Source organism: Verruconis gallopava (assembly GCF_000836295.1).
Source record: "Verruconis gallopava strain CBS 43764 unplaced genomic scaffold supercont1.7, whole genome shotgun sequence".
NCBI lineage: Eukaryota > Fungi > Ascomycota > Dothideomycetes > Venturiales > Sympoventuriaceae > Verruconis > Verruconis gallopava.
In genome coordinates this window covers 460,701-480,654 of record NW_015622143.1, presented here as the reverse complement: position 1 = coordinate 480,654, position 19,954 = coordinate 460,701, and the positions used below count along the sequence as shown (strand labels likewise).

Here is a 19,954-nt window from a genome sequence, read left to right as displayed (position 1 = left end):
TTGCATAGGCTGAAGAGCTATACATAGCAGCTGAGAATGGATTACAGTCACCACAACGTACAGAACGTCTTGTCAGGATCAGTTTTCATTACTCGTCCAACGATCTTGCCTGGAATGATCGCATTGGTACCCTCGGTAAGTTTACTATCGAAATGTTCAAGTCATACTTTCCATCAACCAAGTCTACAACTATGCATACTTCGGCCCTACCCAGACATTATTCGTGCGCAACGCTGGCCGCAGTAGGGCACATGTCCATGAATTATGTCTCAGTCGTGCATTTAGCAACGGTTTCTGTTATCTGTTGAATATGGTTATCCTGTGCGTTTGTGAAGCATGACATCATTTTCAGCTTGAACAGAAATGCCACGAAACGCTTGCAGTATCTGATGGTCAAATGTCGTGCCTCCGCAAGTATTCCTCGCAATAAGGCGTTTAAACATGTATCGTGCATCATCTTTAATTCAGGAAAACTTAACTATCGTAAATGCTCTCAGATGAGGGCTTGCTGTCTTCGGGTCACTGAGTGTTTGCTGGAAATTGCCGCAGACCACTGTCGCCCACGTGAGGTCTGCTTGTTCAACAGGGATGAATTATTCCAAAATATTGCTTTCAATTCCTCATTCAGGGAGACTATGGTCCATGTCAACATGCTTGTATTTTGACTACACAACTGCGAGATTCAGGACCTTCAACGGAGGATGAAAAAAAGCTACAGGTAGAGCTGATACTGACATTGGACTAACGGTGAGTCTGAATCGCTGCTTGATTATATATGCTACCTTCGGAGAAAGTACGAAAGTGTCTTTCGAAAGTAGTTTTAAGCATAGAATCCGCCTCTTTTGTCTTGTGCAATTCTGATTACTGCGCAAAAGAACTCGAGAAATATAAGTGGTGAGAGAGTTTCTACTATGGCGTCTACAAGAGTCATCTCATTTATTCCGATTAATTTCTCAAGTGCTGTGTCATTGAATTAATTGTACCTATAGTAAGACCTTTACAGTTACCGTGTGCTTGGTTGAGGGTAGAATTCGAGTCGACCACATTAAAAGCTGTGCTTTCATGTCACATTTTTTCAAGGATGCAACTTCTACTCAATCTTTTTTGAGATACTCGTCATCCAAAAGGTTGTTCGAGGCATATGATTGTCCTGTCTAGATTTTTGATAACTCGTTCCGTAGTTTCTATCGAACAGCTGCCAAGTATACATCAATCTTCGCACCCGCCACCCTGTTTCTCCATCCCGGAAACCGAGCCCATACAGTAAGATCGATAATCTGACCTCTCTTCAGCTCAAGGATCCAAGTTTTGATTTCATCATCCTCGTCAAATATACTCCAGGTCCTGACATATCGTCTCCATCTTCCCTCGGCGTGCAAGTTTTTGTAAATGAGTCGTCCCGTTGGAGGCTGAGGCAGCGTCGCTCTGCGCTGCTCCTCTGATGAGAGGGCATCCATACTTGAACGTAGCAAGTCTTGGTAAACCAATTGTCCAGGCTCGCGCACGACAGCCTCAAACCAAGTCCAGCTTCCACGCTCTGTGCCATGATCATCGCGATAGTCTGACCATCCTTGATCTTGACTTTCTACGGTGAAAACAACCTTGCGCACGGGATGTTGCCCAACAAGCGCAACTCCATCTTCATCGCCGGGGCATTGCCCAATTGGAAGTGTTGACAGGTACGTGACACCGGGTACAATGTACTCAGTCCTCCATGTAAGCACGCGCAGATCTGAGACCTCCATGGGCTGTCGCACTTTCACAGTACTTCGAAGCCAGTATTCCGCATAGTCGAGAATGCGGGGTATCAGTTCTGGTGGAAGCCTTTGTTGGAGTAAGAATGCGACGTGATAAATGTCCCGTCTGGATGGATTCGGCAGCACGTCGTCGAGAGACGACGCATTTGTTCCCATTTTCGAAACTTCAACGAGAAGCTCTCGTTGCTTTCGTAAGAACCAGATGGTAAATAAAACCCCAAGAAACCACCCGAGTATATTTTTTAGCATCAGAAGGATGTGTTCGTGCCAGCATCAGCCAGGTCGATGTGGAAGAATCTCTGTCAGGTGCCGTTGCGGTGCGTACAAGTCGCTTAGGGCATGAACGTATGACGCGAAAGATTCTCGCCTAGACTTGGGTATAGGGCTGACGGATTAATATGTTTTGACGATTTTCACATCGTGCAACTCGTTCTCCAAGTGAAGTTAGAGAAGAAGGTGCGTTGTGAGGTCATCAAAACAAGAAATGCCGGTCCCCGAACATCTGCATGAATGCTGAGTGACGCTGAAAGGCGAAACAAGCCACAACTTGAAACATTGCAATAAGGCTCTTTTTTTTTATTTTCTATTCAATACGTGATAACAAAGTGTCATGATCTTGTCTCGGCCATGTCCTTTAAATGCTTTTCGAAGCATTACAGGTCGTGTAAAAACTAGTCAACTTTGACAGCACTCTCTAAGTGATGCATATTGTTGAACAACACTATAAGCACATGAGCCCATCTTCTGATAATACTTGAACGGAACCTAATTCTACAGTATTCTGTTTGAGATGTTTCTGCCTAAACCTACACTTGCAGCAGGTGCGGAAGTTGACGGCCTCTCGGCTATCAGGTCTCTTCGCACAGTTGTTGCATCCTGCGAGCTGCTTGCTCCTTTGCTGGGCCGTCGACCTCCGCTCTTCCATAGTGGCATCTCGCCAGGCTCGGCTTTACCTATACCTCGAAGCCGCCACGTTTTCGGAGGCTTCACGCCCAGCTCTGCCAACTGAGACCATATCCTCTCACCCCTCCTCTCCCATCTTTCCCGTCTTCTTTCTTGTTCCTCTGGTTTCGGTCGCCATTTGCTTTTTAGAATGCGACGAATAGCCTCTGGTGAGACTTTGAAGTGTTCCGCGAGTATCGGTGTCGAAAATCGCTCTGGATCTGAGGCGTGCATCACTCGGATGCCTTCAATGGTGTCGGGTGATAATCTCTTTCGCGGATTCCATCTTTCATTGCCAAACTTCTTCTTCAGAGCGGCCTTTTGTATTTGCCATGGCTCGCGTTTGCGTTCTGGAACGCCAGCCCCAGAGTCGGTGGTAGACGCATTCGAACCTTTTTTAGGTGCAGGACTTTCCGAAGGCGCCTTATTATCAGTTACAGGCTTCTCTGATGTAGTTGCCGCCGATGACAGTGTTTTGGCACTCTGTTCGTTGCTCAGAAGCACTGACTTGCTCGTGAAGCTTCGACAGCGTGGTAAGGTGTAGATTTGCCATCGATGCAGGCTGAGCGCTGTCGATGATCTTTTTGCGCTATGTACGGTAGCGGAAACGTCCCATCGACGCAAAAAACATTGCATTTGGCAATGATGTATTCTGGATGATAGAAATAATGGTAATGTACACATGTGAAATATCGGAATGCCCTGGAAATAATCGCTACACCTAAAGGGTAAAAAAGCCGTGGCCAATAAGAGCTTCAGAATACTCTCCCGACAGATTACTCTCGGCATTCATCACGTACAGCTTTGTCTGGGATGTTCGGATACCGTTGGAAAGGATGCGAGACATGATCTGTAGCTCCTCATATATGTCTCATCTTCCTACTATGGAGTTACTTTGAGCTGACCTGTGTTCAAGCTTTCTTAACACTGCACGTTTCTTAATTAACCTTCCATATTTGACGACGCTAAATTTGAGTCTCATGATCAAGTTTTCTACCGCTTAGTCGCATTATATATCGATTCTGTTCTTTACTTGGAAGTGAGATCTGTACCGTCGCCACATTGCACCCGGCCGAAATGATTGCGCCCAAAATATCAAAGGGTATGAGCCCAGTGAAGTTAACGTACGTTTCGGTAAATTAAGCATATGCGGAGGAAACTGACGAATGCAGGGTGTGGGACTATACGTTCGAACTCACGGATGAGCATCCGACGCCAGAGGTGATGAATCCCATGAAGTTCACCTACGATAAATTGGGGGAGGACTGCTATAGACGTTTGAATGACATTTCGCCACCAAATAATGGAGTGCTTCCACGACTAAGCTCAAGTCAATCTACTCAAAATAACAACAAAGGGGAACACAAGCCTCACCGAGATTTGTACCAAATTCTCAAAGACAACCGTGAATCGGATCCTGTCCTGGGTGAATTTTGGAGGCAGGTCAGCACCGTACCAGACTGGGTCGATTGGGATCAAATCGCTCGCGGCCAGGATGTGTTCTATCGATATGGAGCCGCAAATTTGACCGGCCTCACCTACCAAAGTTTGCTGGGTGGTATGGGAGCTGGAAGAGTTGTAGAAACTCTTGCACGGACAGGCGGCTTCAATACCAAAGTAGCCCGACGTCGACTGTTTGAGACAACACAGCATATCCTGCAGGTCACCAAATCACTCGAAGCAATCCAGCCTCTTGGTGAAGGCTGGGCCTCCACTATTCGAGTCCGCCTCCTACACTCGGCCGTCCGAGAACGTATCATGAAGCTAGCTAGTCAACGACCATCATATTACAATGTCGAGAAATTCGGCATCCCGATCAATGATCTCGACTCCATTGGCACTATTGGTACTTTCAGCGCATCCTTAGTGTGGATATCTTTACCGCGGCAGGGAATATATCTACGTGAGCAAGAGATCAAAGACTATTTTGCACTATGGCGATATGTCGCCTATGTCATCGGAACACCTGATGAAGTATTCGCTGACCAAGCTGTCACGCGACGGTGGATGCACTCACTTCTTCTTTATGAGGTTCAACCAACGGATATGAGTGGTGTCCTTGCTGGCAACATAATAAAATGCCTGCAAGGTATCCCACCGCTTTATACCTCAAAGGAAATGCTCACTGCATCCGCACGCTGGCTCAATGGAGACACACTTTGTGATAAGCTCGGTCTTGAGCGTCCATCGAAATATTATACCTTCCTTATGGCAGGTCAGTGCGTGTTTTATATGTTCTTGGCCTACTCCAATCGCCTTTCCCGGGATTGGGATCAGAAGCATATTGCATTCTTGAGGAAGGCTTTTTGGGCTATGATTGTGGAACACAAGAATGGGTTGGAAGGCAAGCAAACGGTCTTTGACATGAAATATATTCCCGATTTCAATACTTTGACGGACGGTAACGAAAGCGATGAACTCAAGACTCACACCGGTGAAATTGAGAGACGCAACTTGAGATGGATGCTCATGGCAATCGGAGGGATGCTTGGTATTTCACTTGTTAGCGCTAAGATCATAAGTGTTGCCTTTAAATCTTTGTCTTCTTAAGCAGAACATATCCTGTACTTTTAGAATGTAATACCTTTTACATTTTCGAGCGATTTTGAAGTTTTTACAATAAACTATGGCAGTAACATTATCCTTTAGGCCAAGCCTTTGGTTCATCGACTTCTCCATTCTATAGTACTGCAGTGTATTCCTGTAAAGCTCGTGGAAGTATGCCACCCAGACTGATCAAACGCAGTGGGAAAATTTCTGGTAGTTTGATCCTCAAGTATATTCACTGCTTGTCATTTAAATGCTAAGCTCTCGCAGCTTCAAGCTCTGTTGAACTTGAGAGTGCGCATTCTAAGATTCAGAGGTGGAATAGGTGTTAACATCGGTCCACGCGCTGAGATACCAAGTTTGCCCAGCTGTTGCGCTAGCGAGAATCCAAGCACAAACGCCCGTTGCTACAATACCTCAATGAAGAGAGAAATCATGCAAAAACATCGATTTGAAATTACAATTACGCTAGATCCAGAACACTCAACCTGGACTTGTGCTTCCAATTCTTGATATGATGCATGCTACTCGATTTCAAACACGTCAAAGAGGAATTGTGGGCTTATGACTTCGGAGCATCTTGTGGGTGAAATTTAAAGGAGGCTAAGATAGTGATGCAAAAATTGGAACCGACTTCGCGAAGCACGTTCTCGTGTGACGTATTTCAGACCACAAGTCTGGACTTGGAGTTCGCCTAAAACAAAGCTTTGCATGCCAACTTACGGCGTCGAACAATAACTGGGTGAAAGCGTCTACGAGCTTAGCTTCTTAGCAGGCAAGTGCCCGAGGCGCTATTACTTGTTTGCCAGGCGAGTCAACGGCTTTGACGAGATAGTTGAAAAGTTTGATGACAGACCGGGACGTTTGACGCTAACTGCGGCGACGTATCAAGACTGCATGCAGAGAAGGTCAGCGACGAAATTACAAGCAGGACCAGCAGAGCCTGGAAACTTGGTATGTAGCAAAGTAGACCGCATCCTACGTCGATTTTGCTGGTCGCCAAGTTTTTGTCCTTCTGAATCCTGGTCAAAGCCGGCATGCAAAGACTCAGGCATTGGAGACAGACTGTGGCATCTCTGACCCGAAGCGCACAGTATACTGCTGTACGTGTAACACCGAAGGGGACCGATCTAGACTTGGAGTTTCGGAGACAACAACTCGCCCCTTGACGTAGCAATCGTGGCTGCGCTTGATGATCTGGTGGCTGAGGAGCGTGGCGCTCAAAACCTGGTTGTTGAGGTGGTCGATCGATGCAGATGCAAAGCTGGAGATTGCTCGATGTGCCTGAGGTCGGCTAGCTTGTGACAGCCAGCATGCTTTCAGGCTCGGGCCGATTAGGAAACAGGAATCCGGATTGGCAGGTGGGAAATTGAGCTTGTTCCCAAGCGGAATGGCGACGTTGGTTGGAGCAGAGTTTTCCGCGTAAATTACCTGTTCTCGATCGTCGTGTGAAGTTGGCCAAGCCGCTAGCAAGCCTTTTGGTCCAAGGCCTGTGCGCCGATGTCGTCACTCTGGGGTCGTCGCTCTCATCATGGCGTCTTTAGCTTCGCTCGTCTTCTCTGCTCGCGTCCTCAGGATAAATATCCAAGTCGGCTCCTTGTTGAGTGCATCTACCATCCGCTTCATACTTGTCGCATTTGCTGCTCACATCTTGGAAACTCTGCCTTCCATCGCTCATCTCGTTCTGTGACCTTTGAGACAACATGGGATTCGGGTACGTGCATGATTCATCCAGGTTTCCTCTACTTTCGTCTTGCGTATTGACTGACTTTTACGCAGCGGCGCCGCGCTCAAACTCGTCCAGACGATTCTATACGCCATAGCATTTTGCTGCTCGGCCATAATCCTTGGTTTTTGTGCGTCTGATCCCTTTGCTTCAAATCGAATCAACGACGGAGGCTAACTGCGACTAGACTCGTACTTCCTTGCAGTTCAGTCCGATCGCAATGTTCATATTCCCCAGTGGCAGAAGGCTGTTGAGGGTATGTCCGGCATAGGAGTTGTGTACACAATCTTCGCTGTGGTAAGTTCCAGTTGTCAAACTCGAAAAGAAACAACATGTAACATTTCATAGGTCCTCACATGCTGCCTTGGCGGAGTTGCATTCTTCGCATTCCTCGCGATCGTGTTGGATGTGCTTCTCTGCGCTGCTTTCATCGCTATCGCTGTGCTCCTTCGCGATGGAGCCGATAAGTGTTCTGGAACCGTCCACACTCCTCTCGGAACCGGGCCTGCCAACACGAAAGGTTCCTTCGGCCAAAACGGCTTTGGTACTGGTAGCGGCGAGAATGTGACATACGCAGTTAGTCTTCATACTGCGTGTATTTACAACAAGGCTTGCTTCGCCGTCGCCATTATCGGCGCATTTGTCTTCGCCATTTCTGCTTTCATGCAGGTCTGGCTCGGTCGTCATCACCGCAAAGAGAAGAAGTTCGGTCCAGGTCCAAACAACAACTACACTGCTGGTTCTGGTAGCCGATGGTTCAGCCGCAAGCGCGGCCCAAAGACTACCCACGATGCATATGCCAAGGATGCTGAAGCCGCGGGTGCCCTAGGTGTTCCACCTGCTGATATTCGCCCGTCGCAAGAGACTGGCTACACTGGCACAACAGCCGGAATGGCTACTGACACATATACCGGCAACAAGTATGAGCCACATCAGACCCATGTTCCACAAGCCCAGATTCCTACAACCGGTGGCTACCACACTGCACCTACAGGCACTGGAGTGAACCCATACGGCTATGAGAACAAGACTGCAGGAACCAACTTTTAAAGCATCCACATGTTACGACGCGACATGAGCAGAAATTGAGAAAATTGAGAAAAGAACGGTAAAGGTCGTGGTGTCTAACATTTAATGAGATACAATTAGCGAGTATCTTGTGGACAATTGTTGATTTGCAGGCACCTGAAAAGTGCCAACGTTCAAGTGCATGTTTTTTATTAGACTTAATAACCATAATAATCCTAATAATCCTAATATTCCAATGAGTATAATGTTTCGTCGAGAACCAATAGAAATCTGTTGGCTCTTCAGAGTTGGGCTATGTCATGTGTTCTATGACGTATGAAATCTTCGGTTGCCAAGTTATATGCATGAGCGGGAAGCAAACATGGGCCAGCCAGCCTGGTTGATGCAGATACATCAGTTACGCCTGTATCTCGTCATACGGATGTTTCTTGTTCCTGAAAGATCTTCCGCTAGCCTGGCTCCTATCTGAGATCTGGCACTCCGCTTGTAACGTTGAACTTCTCGGCGGTTTTGATTCCGGAAACGAACATTGAGCTTGAAACCACCACTATAATTCAGCTACTAGTCTCACCATTACGATTGCAAAACCCAGCATTAGATACACGATGGTACACTTGTCTACACCCGGACGTGATCTCGGTTATTTTAGCACTCGCGAGGTGCGACCACCACTCAAACCCACCACTAGCACATCCCGCGTGATACAGTTTCCTAAAAACCATTATGAACGCCCACCAAATATAGCAGGCGGATTTAAGCTATTGCATTTGTCTCACAAAGCTCCCGGTGTGCGTGCCAACCTGGTCGGTAGTGACATAACGGCGACTGACTTCAACATAACCATTGAAACTTGGGATCATTCCGTTTTGTACGAAGCGGAGGCACAATGGATCGAGCACAAGTTCGGTAGCAAGGAGTGTTTTTTTGGGCAGTTTGATACTAGAGATGTGGAAGAATACCCTGGGGCGGGGCGCGAAGAGGGAAGACAAGAATGGAGTAAACGATGTCGGTTTCCAGACGTGTTCAAAGGAAACGAAGAACCGGAGGTTGTATGCTGGTTGAATAGACTTGACATCGAGACGGGCTGGGATCGTAACTTTCGAATCAGCGCTTACGCGACGGGCATTCGGAGAGATAGCGCAGCGTTCCATCTGGATACTTGGGGCGATTGCGTGCTCAACGGTGCTGCGCTTTGCTGGATCGCCTTCCCGAAAGGAAAGAAAAAGGTTGATTGTGGCAGTTTTTCGACCAACGACGTGCGTCCGTGGCATGATGCTAGAAGCAAGAACAGCGCACGAATCGACTTCAAAAAGGGCTGGTTCGATAATCCACCGACTGTATTGGTGTCTTTGAACATGTTTGACATGGCTGGCAACTCAGATCTCAGGATACGGGTTGACGCGACTGACGTCGACAAGGATGGCTTCACATGGCATCTGGATACTTGGGACGATTCAACGTTATATGCTGCGAGCGCATCTTGGATTGCTCTTGGTTTCGAATAATAGTGCTTTTTTCAGATCCTCCAAATCTCAGCGGCAACCATGTTCAGTGCAACGATGCGCACATGCAGTTGCAGTCAAGTTCTGGACACGTTTTATGTCTGGCAAACCAATCTCTTGCATGATGTCCGTGAAATGTGTGCCCACATGTCGAGCACCTAACGGCCTGTCTTGCAATGCTATCCTCTTCTTCTAATTTCTTCGATGTGGCAGAGTTTAAACGCCGAGGATCCGGACTAGCGAGTGGCAACGAGCATATTCCACACACTGGCATTTTGTGACCACAGTACGCGCATATCTGACCATTTTTGGCCAAAACTCCATGTGTGTACTCTCGAGTTGAAGCGCTAGAAGTGACGACTGACCCATCTGGAGCGTTTTGCATGGTGCGCTGTGCGAGTGGATTTAGACAGTGTGGACAGCGTAGGGTAGCTGGGCGTTCATCGACTGTACCAAACAGGCGGCCATCGTGGGTCTTGGAAGTTTGAGCGTGAGCCTCGAGATATTTCGTGCGTTCATGGAATGCACGCCATGTTTGCATCTGTAGCTTGTATGTCTCTTTCCACATGTCAAAGCGGAAATCGTCGAGGTATAGCGGACACGTGAAGGACATTGCTAGCACGGCTGTTTGCAAATCATTAAACTTGCGTATATAGTTGGAGAAGAGCGTTATGGACTGATCTGAGAGACCAGTCAAGACAAGTCCTTCGATGTTGCCAATGAGCATAGCTTCCTTAGTACGGATTTTGATGAATTCGTCGAGCCGTTTATCATCAAGGTATTTAAGTGCGACACCCACACGGTCAGAGAGAGCAAGTTGTGGCATATCTGCAACGATTTTCCAATCACCTTTGATAAAGTAGTTCAAAAGAGCCTTGAGATAGGGATCGTCCGTTTCTTCTGCCATCCATTCGCAAAGTTCTCGCTGCTCGCTGTTGACGCTTTCGCAAGCAATAACAGCACCCAGTCCAATGTTCGAAAGTGCTTTCTGTTGTATCGCAGAGCGTAGCAATTCTTGAGCGAGATCCTTGAAGCCCCTCATAACAGCAATAACTACGGCTTTGTAGTATTCTTTATTGTCCATCAATCGTTCACAGAATACTCGTTGGCGTTCTTTGGAAAAAGTCCAACCGCACATCGCAAGACAGAGTTGTCTGTGAGCAGGATATTTCGTTTTATGACCTTGAAATGACGGATAATCCTTGTCGTTCACGATTGATGTTACCGCGCTGATGAATCGGGCTTCTCCAAGCGGTGAGCCATCGATATTCCTGTTGCGACTCATACCTAGAGTGTTGTTCCAAATCGAGTAGATGCCGAGATAGCTCAAATCTAGACCAGCAGCAGTCATGCCTTTGTCTTTTGCCAAGTCATCAAAGCGTTTGATAGTGTCCCACATATCTACAAGCCATGGATCGTTTGATACAATCTCCTTGTTTTTTTGCGGATTGAGCTGATAGCCTTCGAAACACCTCCTTCTTTGCGTCCTGAGAATATCTAAAGCATCTCCGATCTTTGGTACATATTCAGGGAACCACATCATCAGATGTTGTTCATGCTTGTCACCGCTTGAAGCTAAGAGTGGGGTTTCGTAGCTTGGTGGTGCCTTATGACCAAAGTTCTCCATGCTCAACTTGCCCAAGCGGTCTTCGGTCTTCAGTTTCGCTTGTTCTGTGCTTCGAACAACATTTTCAGAGTTCTTTGCTTCTTCTTGGAGTGAAGCCAGATCGACGGCCACAGGATTGCCGCCTAAGATCCTCGGATGAGAGGGTTGTAGGAGGAAATTATCAATATATAACTCGTCTTTTGCAGTGAAGCACAACTTCCGTGGAACATTTGGCACTTTCATGAGCTCAACATCTCGATTGGGGCGCAGAGCCAAGATGCCGATATCATCAGATAATATACCAGCAGACACAAAATCGTAACCAATGACGCGAGAATGCTCGCCCCTACCATTCTCTGCGTCATACCACGGATATGTGAGGTGATGAATACGCTTTATGTAATCTTTAGAAGCCCAGAAGTTGCCCCCGAAGTTGTTGATCGGAGTGTTGAGAGTTGTTGTTGCGCTGTGTCTCGATGTTTCGACGACTTTAAATTCACCGGTGCTTGATAATACACCAAAACAGCCCCGCTTGGTGCCTGAATATCTTAGTGCCCATATATTTGCATTATTGCTATTCTCAACTGCGGGTTTCATTTCCAACACAGCACCTGCTGGTCCAGATTCTGAAGATGGCGTCGAAGGAGAGGATTTTGAGGCCATGCGTCGATCCCATACACTGACAATTGGTTCTCCGGCAGGACCAGCAGAGATGAAGTAATTTTCATCCAATGGATCTATAGCGAGATTATGGACTTGGCGAGTGGTAAAAAAATGCGCCCCAGATGAATTGTTGTCTGACAAACGGTGAGTCTCACTTGATATCCAAAATTCACGTGATTCCTACCTCTTATGTCGAACAACCTGATGCATTGTCGTGTAACACCACAGACCAACGTGTCTGGCTGATTGACAAAGAACTTAATGCTGGAGATAGGTTCTGAAGAAGCGAGCTTTCGGAATGGCTCTGTCGATCGAAGACCGGCCGAATTATTTCCCTGTAGATCATAGATATTCATGCAATGATCGTTACGCACCCTATCCAAGCCAGTAGCAAGGAAATCTTTGGTACTGAAGGCTATCGAGTTGCATTTCCGTGGATACCGAATAGGAAATGACACTCTTGCATCATCATGTCGGTCAGGGTCGATGCGTACCAGATTCGCCTCACCTGACTGTGCACCTAAAGCGACGAGATACGGCTGAGTTTTGGACCAGTCGAAAGCAGTATAATTCGGCAGCCTGTCACGTTTGGAAAGCTTTTTGTAAGTTACGATCTTAGAGGTCAATCCCTCGATTTGGCAAAGCTGGAGGCGGTTCGCTTGGACATCCACGATCAAAAACTGTTGCCGATCGGGACAGGAGTGCGGTGACCATCTTATAGCAGCTTCCATCGTTTGACGGTTGATTTAAGTGGCACAGAGCTACTTTTCAACTTGGCTTTATCTCATGCCCGCTTGTGGTGGCTGGGTCCTCCTAGTGTGACGGGGCATTAGAGGCGATTTGTGTTTTGCCTTTAGACCTGATTCTTTGTTATGTCTTCGAATTGAAAGAAACACGAAAGAATGAAAAATAACAAGTACGGAGTTTGGATTGTGTGGATATTGTGTCCATTGCGAGTTCGCGATAGCATGACCTTGGCGAGTCAGTTGATGCCAAGACATCTCGAATCTCGATTCCTTTTCTTGTCAAGCACAGCGTCGACTCCAACGTACAAGTCTTGCAGCAGGAGCAACAACCAATATGTCGCGCATTGACGGCTCAAGCACAAACGATTACAATCGAGGAGAGCCCTTCCGTGTGGATAAATATGCAAGATTCAAAGCTAAAAAGCGCGATGCAGGACGAGACGAACGGAGGAAGAATGGCAAAAGCCGTGCCAAAGCAGCGAACACAGGAATAACCCCTTTGAAACGTCGTATACGCAGTTTGAGCCGCCTATTAAGCAACAACCCAAAAATACCCGCAGACGTGAAGATCTCTCATGAACGAGAGATCCAGTCATTGCAGCATGAGCTAGTGAATGTGCTACTGGACAAAGAGAAGCATGAGATGATTGGCAAATATCACAAGGTGCGCTTCTTCGAACGACAAAGGGCTACTCGGCGCCTTAAAAAGGCGATGAAGGCGCTGGAAGCATGTGAAGATGCCAAAGATCGTCCAGAGCTCGAAAGAAAGGTACACATTGCTCAAGTCGATGTGAATTACCCACAATATTACCCTTATATGAAGGTATATCAGTCACTATGGAAGCGTGAAACGACTGAGGACGGAGAAGAGCAATATACAGCAAATAACGAGCAAGAAGACGGGGCAAAGGGAAACATTGAAGTGTGGCGACAAGTTGAGAAGGCCATGGAAGATGGCACATTAGAGGGCCTGAAAGACATTGTTGAAGAGAGCAAGATTGCAAAGATTCGGAACACTGTCGTGTCCTTTGGATATACGTCGAAGGGTAGTGCGAAGTCCAAGGACAATAAAAACGAGACTTGCGATGGTGATGAACAAGACGAAACAGGTGCCGGATTTTTCGAATGAGCGAGAAGGGAACATCACGATCAGGTAAATTTCAGGATCCCGAAGTCACACATTCAAGCTAGCGAAAGCCAAGGTGCCATATGATTGAATTGGGAAGAACAATTTTGCGCGGCCTTAGTGATAGAGCAAGCTGGTGCGCATTAGTCCTCCTTCTAACATGACAGCATGGCCAACTGTGCACAACATAGCATGTCAGTTGAAGATATCCAGGTGACTTAAAGACAACGTTGGGGAAGGATCGGCGGTCAAGGCAGCTCAACTCTATCAACACGGCCGAAGTCCTTATTATGGATGTCGAGGTGCTTGTTCGCGTCCTGTTCGTTTATTCATGATCGAGGCAGGAGGTCCTTATTCGGCCTACTCGCTCTCTGATTGCCAGCAATAGCACCAGTTAACCTCCGTGGTTGTTTGGTAGACATAACTGAGAATGCGAATGCGTTACCTATAACCTGACCTCAGCCTTTGGCGTCTAGGTGAAAATGAATCGAAAGTTGCGGCTCTCATCGGGTAGCGATTGCTCTCAAACTCAAGTCAATCACCTGATCATGGGGCCTGCTGCAGTCACTCTCAACCACTTCGATGTCGTCAGTTGGCAAAATTTCATCCTTCGCTCTTTCTTCATTCCGCCGCTCTCAACAGGCTGTCAAAATTACACGAAACGATCGGTCTTTGCTGCTTGAAAGGAACAATACACGTCCCTCTGCGTTTGTCAATTAGAAGGATGTTCATCTCATTCTTCATCTCTCTGCCAGCTGCTCTTTTGCAGTCGGTCATCGCATCGTGTTTGTGCTCTGGTGCCTCCTTTGCCTCTCATGCTGTTCAAGCTACCAAGCGTCAGACTGCACCAGGGCAGGACGCCAAGTACATCGGATGGTGCGTCGAGCATGACGATGGTGCCATCTGCTACGAGGTCCCTATGCGCAATGGCGACTGCCAAAACATGGACTATTTCGAGCACGAGAAATTCACGATTCAGAATCCCCCAGATAATGCAACCCACTGCGACGTATGGTTTCAGGACAACTGTATCGGTGGTAGTTGGGGCTGCACTGGCGTTTGCTACCTAGATAATTTCAACACGTTTGGCCAAGTCATGTCTGCACGTTGTCAATGGTCTATCGGACAACAAGACTCGGCTAAAGTCAACCATTTTTCAGAACGGGCTGAGTACATGACTCAGGATACAAAAAGCTTCACCTTTTGTGATGGCCCAACCGACCACAATTGTTTCTCTATCGAACTTGAACAAAGGATGTGCACAGTTCTAACTAGCTTAGCGCACGGCAAACTTACACGTCTGATAATGCCTGATGGTCAAGATCACTGCAGCATGTACCTGGATGATGGATGCCATGGCATTAGCTGGGGCTGTGATAGCTCAATCGATCGGAACTGCTTATTCGATGACATAACCGGCGAGGTGTTGTCGGTCTCATGCTCCTGGACTGCTAGTTGAAGTAACAGCTTTGTCATGCCGAAACTTGAATATCTGCTTTTCCAGAAGGCGTCAAAGTCTGAACATCTCACTGTCTGATGCTTGTCAGTCAAGTCAAGAATTACACTGGTGGAGGGTACGGCATTATGTGGAAATAGAGCAATGAGACATGCTTGCAGAGGAACCAGACTGAGAAGATTGCTGTTCGGAGGGCGGGCAATTTGCCTGCTTCTGAAGCTTTCAAAACTCAGAGAAGTGAAGATGCAGTAGTTTTAGGTGATACAGGTAGCTCACTTTCTGGTCCTGTACTCGAGAATTTGTACTTCAATTTCAATTTAAAGTGAGCGATGTCCTCCGGATGCCTTCTGATAATATTCCTGCATGCCTCCCAGGAGCCCGCAGCACCCGACGCAAAGGATCTCTGCACCTTCCTTATCATCTTCTAATTATGGATCGCGCATACCGGGTGTCGAGGCGAGATTATCCTCGTTGCGAAGACGAAAATCGCATTTTGAACGGCCAAGACCAACAATCAACGCAGCTTTCCTGCCGAATCATAGCTTGGCCAGCAATTTTATGGACCTTCACATACTTTCGGCCAGTATTCGCTGTTTCTGACTCTGAATTCAGCCAATCGAAGCAGAGTCCGCATTCACTTGGCTCACGAACACATCATAAGAGCCTTCTACGACCACACTTAGCGCATAGTGGATCTGGCAACAGTGGATGACAATTGTGAATAGCGATGAACCAACAACATGCTGAACGCAAGGCAGATTGTATACATCCGCCACCTAGCCAAGACCCAGCATCCATTAAACGCAGATACCGAGCTGCAGAAGGCACAAAGAACCATCCAATACGAAATACAAGCTTTGTTGCTCCATTACCGCCGAGATTCCACAGTAATTCGATGGATCACAAGGGAAGCAACGCGAACAGAGTGCCTCCGCCATGGTCGACAGTCGCAAATCCTCCGTGGTCAACTTCAACTCGTCCGCTTTCTGATATCCGAGAGCTTACAGAGCCGTCATTAGTTGAGCTAACAAATCGGAACCGCGAAAGAGGCGGTCGGCCATCTTTCAGTAGACAAGGGTCCGTTACGCGTAGGAACTCTATCGGAAGTCGCAAAGGATCTCTTGGCAGGAATAATTCCTTCAGAGAATCAGTCAAAGATGGGAAACAAGGATCAACAGACATTGGTGATCTTGATATCAACGACCATCTTCCCTCAAGCGAGCGAACCGATGCATCAAGTGCGTACAGTTTGGCGCTGGATAATGTCCCGCCAAAAACATCATCTCGAACTGGACGACCACCTCAACGAGCTCCATCAATAATAAGAGAAAAGCAACCATCACTGCCGCCACCAGTGCCGCGAAATTTGGGGTATAGTATACCAAATCGGGGACGGTCGAACTCTCCAGTAAAAGATACATGTACTGGTTCTGATATTACCCGTAGACTGCTGTCGAGGACATTCGTACGCACCATGGAACCTAATATTGACGTTCTTGAGTTCCCCAAGCACCAGCATCCACGTGTCGCTATTGAGATCCATGCTGCTGCTTCGCTCTTCGTAGGAGGAGGGAGTGTCGAAGGACATGTGCGTTTTGTGGTCGATGATCTGGAGCGGGTCAGGCATCGAAGACAACTTGCCATATCTCGTATCTCCGTTGACCTTATTGGAGTCGAGGAGATGTCAAGTTCGAGACGAAATATATTTCTAAATCTTGCTACGGAGCTTATTGACTCCGACAATCCTCCTTCCCATAACATGGTCGAGTCCCTCAAGCAGATCTCACCCATTGACCCATTTTGGCTGCTTTCACCATCAGTATCACACCTACCTTTTATGATAAGCTTGCCTTTAGATGTTGGGCCACCACCGTTTCATTCAAAGAATGCTCGAATACGATATGTTTTGAGTGCCACCTCTCTCATTCGCGATCAAGGGAAGCAATATCTTGTAAGGTCATCGCAAGAGATTGCAGTATTGTCGGTCTATGATCGTGAGTTTTATTGTTGACTTACTTGGCCCTAGGTCCTTACTCACAACTTGTAGCTGAAAAGGCCTTGATGTCGCTGCCGAGCCCGCTAACGGCTTCTGACGAATATATTCGGCACCGAGATCATGGTATGGAAACAATTAAAGTAACTGCTGGTTTGCATCGACAAGTTTGGGTAAGCGGTACAAGTATTTTCGTTGACGTAGCTGTCATCAACAAAAGTAAGAAAGCCGTCAAGCGCATCGAGCTACAGCTTGAGCGTGATATTCTCTGTTACAAGCATGTTGCTGCCACCACCCTCGAGAAATCAGCTGGTCAATCCAGGATTTTTGACAGTAATGAACGAACCGTTCTCAGTAAGTCGACAATGAAGCAAGGTGTGGGGGGCTGGAATGGTGTTGCTGCCCATTCCTCAGACACTCGGACTTGGGATCTTGAGATCCCTCGTGGACACGCGACAGTTAGGTGTGGAAAGTATTTTGAGGTCCGCTACTTCCTCAATGTCATCGCCGGCACGTCTCACAGCAAAATCATCACGGTTCAATTACCAATAGTCCTCATTCACATGAATTCTTTGGACGTCATCCCGAACTCGGTGGCCCAAGTTGCGGCTGCGATCGAAGAGAAACGTTCAAGGCTCCATCACAAGAGAAGTGAAAGTATATATCCAGACGGTAGCGTCCCAAAAGCGATCCGAAGGGAGAAAAGTTCTGTTTCTCCGAACTCACCAACCAAACCAGGGCGTCGGCCATCTATTGCAGCCGGAAACTTAGGCAATGTCCAAGGCCGCGCTTTTGCTGCACCACGAAAGCAAAGTCTTGACAAAATGCGTAAGGAAGTTGAGATATTCGAAGAAGTTGAAAAAGAACAAGAAGAGCTGCCGAGAGGGAATATCTACAGTCCCCGCCTATGTGCAATAGCGGCTCAACACGAACCGACAATTTGCGGTAGCGAGGCATACAAATATCATACTCCCCCGTCTAATCGCAGAGGCAGAGTCTTAACGGACGACGCGGGAGAGGAGGTGACCAATGTTCGTTGTCGGCTACGCCGAATGCGTTCTACAGAGACATGTCAGAGTACTAGATCACAAATACGCCATGCTTGTGCAGAATCGCCTAGCTTACATAGGAAAAAATCCTTACGAAGTCAAACTTCGATGGTCGGATTCCGCGAGTTAGAGGAAGCACGAGATAAATTCAACGCGTGCGCCTCAGCAAGTGATAGTGCAGTCAAAGAGAGGGTAAGTAGATCTGAAGTTCGGAGCGCAACGAACACAAGAAACAAAATGAGAAGTCGTGAACGTTGGAAAGGGACTGCATGGTTCGGAGATAGGAGAGAGTCGAGGGAACGAGAGAGAGATGGGAGGCAGAAGATGATGGCTAATTGGATATGAAAATTGTGTCTGCTCAGTATTAAAATCATATGTTTCTCAGATAGCCTTCGAAGCGTTAGTTTGGGCTAGTAATACATCTTCAGGAAACTTCCCGTGATAAAATGTATGTGAGAATATTATCAATTTCTAGAGCAGGAGGCATTAGCATGGCATATATTATAAATCCCTTCTGATATATGCCAATAGCCAACAACCTTCTAGTATTTTAATACAATGGCTCTGCTCAGACTAGTTCCGTGCTGCCCAACCAGAGATTGGAGTATGATCTAGACAGTTTATGCATTAGCTAAGACCTTCCAAAGTCATGTCTTCGACGTACATCTACCATGAAAGTTAAAATACACGAATACAAGCCTGCATTTCCTGCGCAATATTTTGAAAGCATATAAGCTACCGGAATATGCTTGACGTCTCATGACCATTGGTTTTGCCCCTTTGGTACGTGTCAGAAAGCTCATTGTACAAAGCTTTAACACGAGCAATTTCAACATTCCACTTATTCCTCGCCACAGGATCTTCAACAGTGGCGACGACTTCAGCAACTGAACGTGCTGTGAAGAACTTGTTTACGCGATTGTATAGTGGCTTCGCGGCAAGGGCCTCTGGAGATTCTCCTGGAGACGGAACCTGATAGACTGATCGAAGGATGTCGATGTCGTATGGTATTCCAAACAAATCTCTGCTATCCTCGTATGTGAACAGATAGTAAAACTCATTGAATCCGCTCCATGTAATTCCACTTAGACAGAGGCTGCATGGCTCATGTGTTGCGAAAAAGATACAATCTTTCGTCTCAGGTCTTGTTTCTTTAGGACTCGCGAAAAAAGTTTGAATGCAATTGATTTCGCCGTGGAGGAGAGGGGACGCGCGCTCGTTATTAGTTGCGACCGTGACGGGCTCAAGCGTGGACCTGGATAGAATGGCCGCACCAAAAAGCTTGCATCCTGAAGCAACCTGAGTGCGAGTGAGAGGTACGATGGACGATTCAGTAACAGAAAGGAGTCGCGATACAAGAACCTCCGGAGGATGTGGAATCGTCATGTCGGCGAACTTTCTTTCCCTGGCCGCACGCTGATCAAGAACTATTGCAATCTGCGACTTAAAAGCTGACGCACTCTGTTGATTCATATAAAAGGCTGTGGATCAAGTTATCACGAGCACTTTAACTTCGTGATCAAAGAGCCAAAGGTCTTGGTATTGAGCTCTCACTCGGATAGGAGGGCGGCGATCAGCGAATGCGTCACATGTACATCTGGAGCTCAAAGCCATTTCTTTTGAAAGCGTTCAAAGCAAAGCCCGGGAATGCTTGCTCTGCCTTAGTGTGCAAAACCGCGGTTCTCATCATCTTTAACCCTCTGAAGACTTCCACTTTTTCTGCAAAGACATATCCATGTAGCCAAAAAGCTATTAACATCTGCACAGCTATACAGCTCGACTGGTGATCACCGTTCAGACGTCTTGTTATCA

General features: G+C 47.1%; 9 protein-coding genes across 9 annotated transcripts; 5 read left to right on the top strand and 4 right to left on the bottom strand.

The window, feature by feature from the left end:
* Window positions 1-1,115: 1,115 nt before the first annotated feature.
* On the bottom strand, window positions 1,116-2,214 carry PV09_02815 (uncharacterized protein). The gene has a single exon (XM_016355916.1). It carries the CDS (start codon window positions 2,004-2,006, stop codon window positions 1,185-1,187), a length of 822 nt encoding a protein of 273 aa, XP_016216222.1. The 5' UTR covers window positions 2,007-2,214; the 3' UTR covers window positions 1,116-1,184.
* Window positions 2,215-2,528: 314 nt separating this feature from the next.
* PV09_02814 (uncharacterized protein) lies at window positions 2,529-3,252 on the bottom strand (the record flags this gene model as incomplete). The annotated part of the gene is made up of 2 exons (XM_016355915.1): window positions 2,529-3,182; window positions 3,208-3,252. 2 exons carry the CDS (start codon window positions 3,250-3,252, stop codon window positions 2,529-2,531), a joined length of 699 nt encoding a protein of 232 aa, XP_016216221.1.
* Window positions 3,253-3,490: 238 nt separating this feature from the next.
* On the top strand, window positions 3,491-5,332 carry PV09_02813 (uncharacterized protein). Its single transcript, XM_016355914.1, has 2 exons — window positions 3,491-3,823; window positions 3,872-5,332. The coding sequence occupies exons 1-2, from the start codon at window positions 3,777-3,779 to the stop codon at window positions 5,247-5,249; spliced, it is 1,425 nt and encodes a 474-aa protein (XP_016216220.1). The 5' UTR covers window positions 3,491-3,776; the 3' UTR covers window positions 5,250-5,332.
* Window positions 5,333-6,808: 1,476 nt separating this feature from the next.
* Window positions 6,809-8,296, top strand: PV09_02812 (uncharacterized protein). The gene is made up of 4 exons (XM_016355913.1): window positions 6,809-6,960; window positions 7,026-7,102; window positions 7,160-7,269; window positions 7,321-8,296. Exons 1-4 carry the CDS (start codon window positions 6,950-6,952, stop codon window positions 8,020-8,022), a joined length of 900 nt encoding a protein of 299 aa, XP_016216219.1. The 5' UTR covers window positions 6,809-6,949; the 3' UTR covers window positions 8,023-8,296.
* A 90-nt stretch (window positions 8,297-8,386) lies between these two features.
* On the top strand, window positions 8,387-10,222 carry PV09_02811 (uncharacterized protein). The gene has a single exon (XM_016355912.1). The coding sequence runs from the start codon at window positions 8,607-8,609 to the stop codon at window positions 9,504-9,506; it is 900 nt and encodes a 299-aa protein (XP_016216218.1). The 5' UTR covers window positions 8,387-8,606; the 3' UTR covers window positions 9,507-10,222.
* On the bottom strand, window positions 9,460-12,694 carry PV09_02810 (uncharacterized protein). The gene is made up of 2 exons (XM_016355911.1): window positions 11,957-12,694; window positions 9,460-11,906 (listed from the first exon to the last, which is right to left on the bottom strand). The coding sequence occupies exons 1-2, from the start codon at window positions 12,501-12,503 to the stop codon at window positions 9,550-9,552; spliced, it is 2,904 nt and encodes a 967-aa protein (XP_016216217.1). The 5' UTR covers window positions 12,504-12,694; the 3' UTR covers window positions 9,460-9,549.
* Window positions 12,695-12,813: 119 nt separating this feature from the next.
* On the top strand, window positions 12,814-15,441 carry PV09_02809 (uncharacterized protein). Its single transcript, XM_016355910.1, has one exon. The coding sequence runs from the start codon at window positions 12,853-12,855 to the stop codon at window positions 13,645-13,647; it is 795 nt and encodes a 264-aa protein (XP_016216216.1). The 5' UTR covers window positions 12,814-12,852; the 3' UTR covers window positions 13,648-15,441.
* A 167-nt stretch (window positions 15,442-15,608) lies between these two features.
* Window positions 15,609-18,438, top strand: PV09_02808 (uncharacterized protein). Its single transcript, XM_016355909.1, has 4 exons — window positions 15,609-16,471; window positions 16,547-17,094; window positions 17,148-18,124; window positions 18,159-18,438. The coding sequence occupies exons 1-4, from the start codon at window positions 15,828-15,830 to the stop codon at window positions 18,270-18,272; spliced, it is 2,283 nt and encodes a 760-aa protein (XP_016216215.1). The 5' UTR covers window positions 15,609-15,827; the 3' UTR covers window positions 18,273-18,438.
* Window positions 18,439-18,578: 140 nt separating this feature from the next.
* PV09_02807 (uncharacterized protein) lies at window positions 18,579-19,528 on the bottom strand (the record flags this gene model as incomplete). Its single annotated transcript, XM_016355908.1, has 2 exons — window positions 18,579-18,753; window positions 18,807-19,528. The coding sequence occupies one exon, from the start codon at window positions 19,526-19,528 to the stop codon at window positions 18,878-18,880; it is 651 nt and encodes a 216-aa protein (XP_016216214.1). The 3' UTR covers window positions 18,579-18,753; window positions 18,807-18,877.
* Window positions 19,529-19,954: the final 426 nt, after the last annotated feature.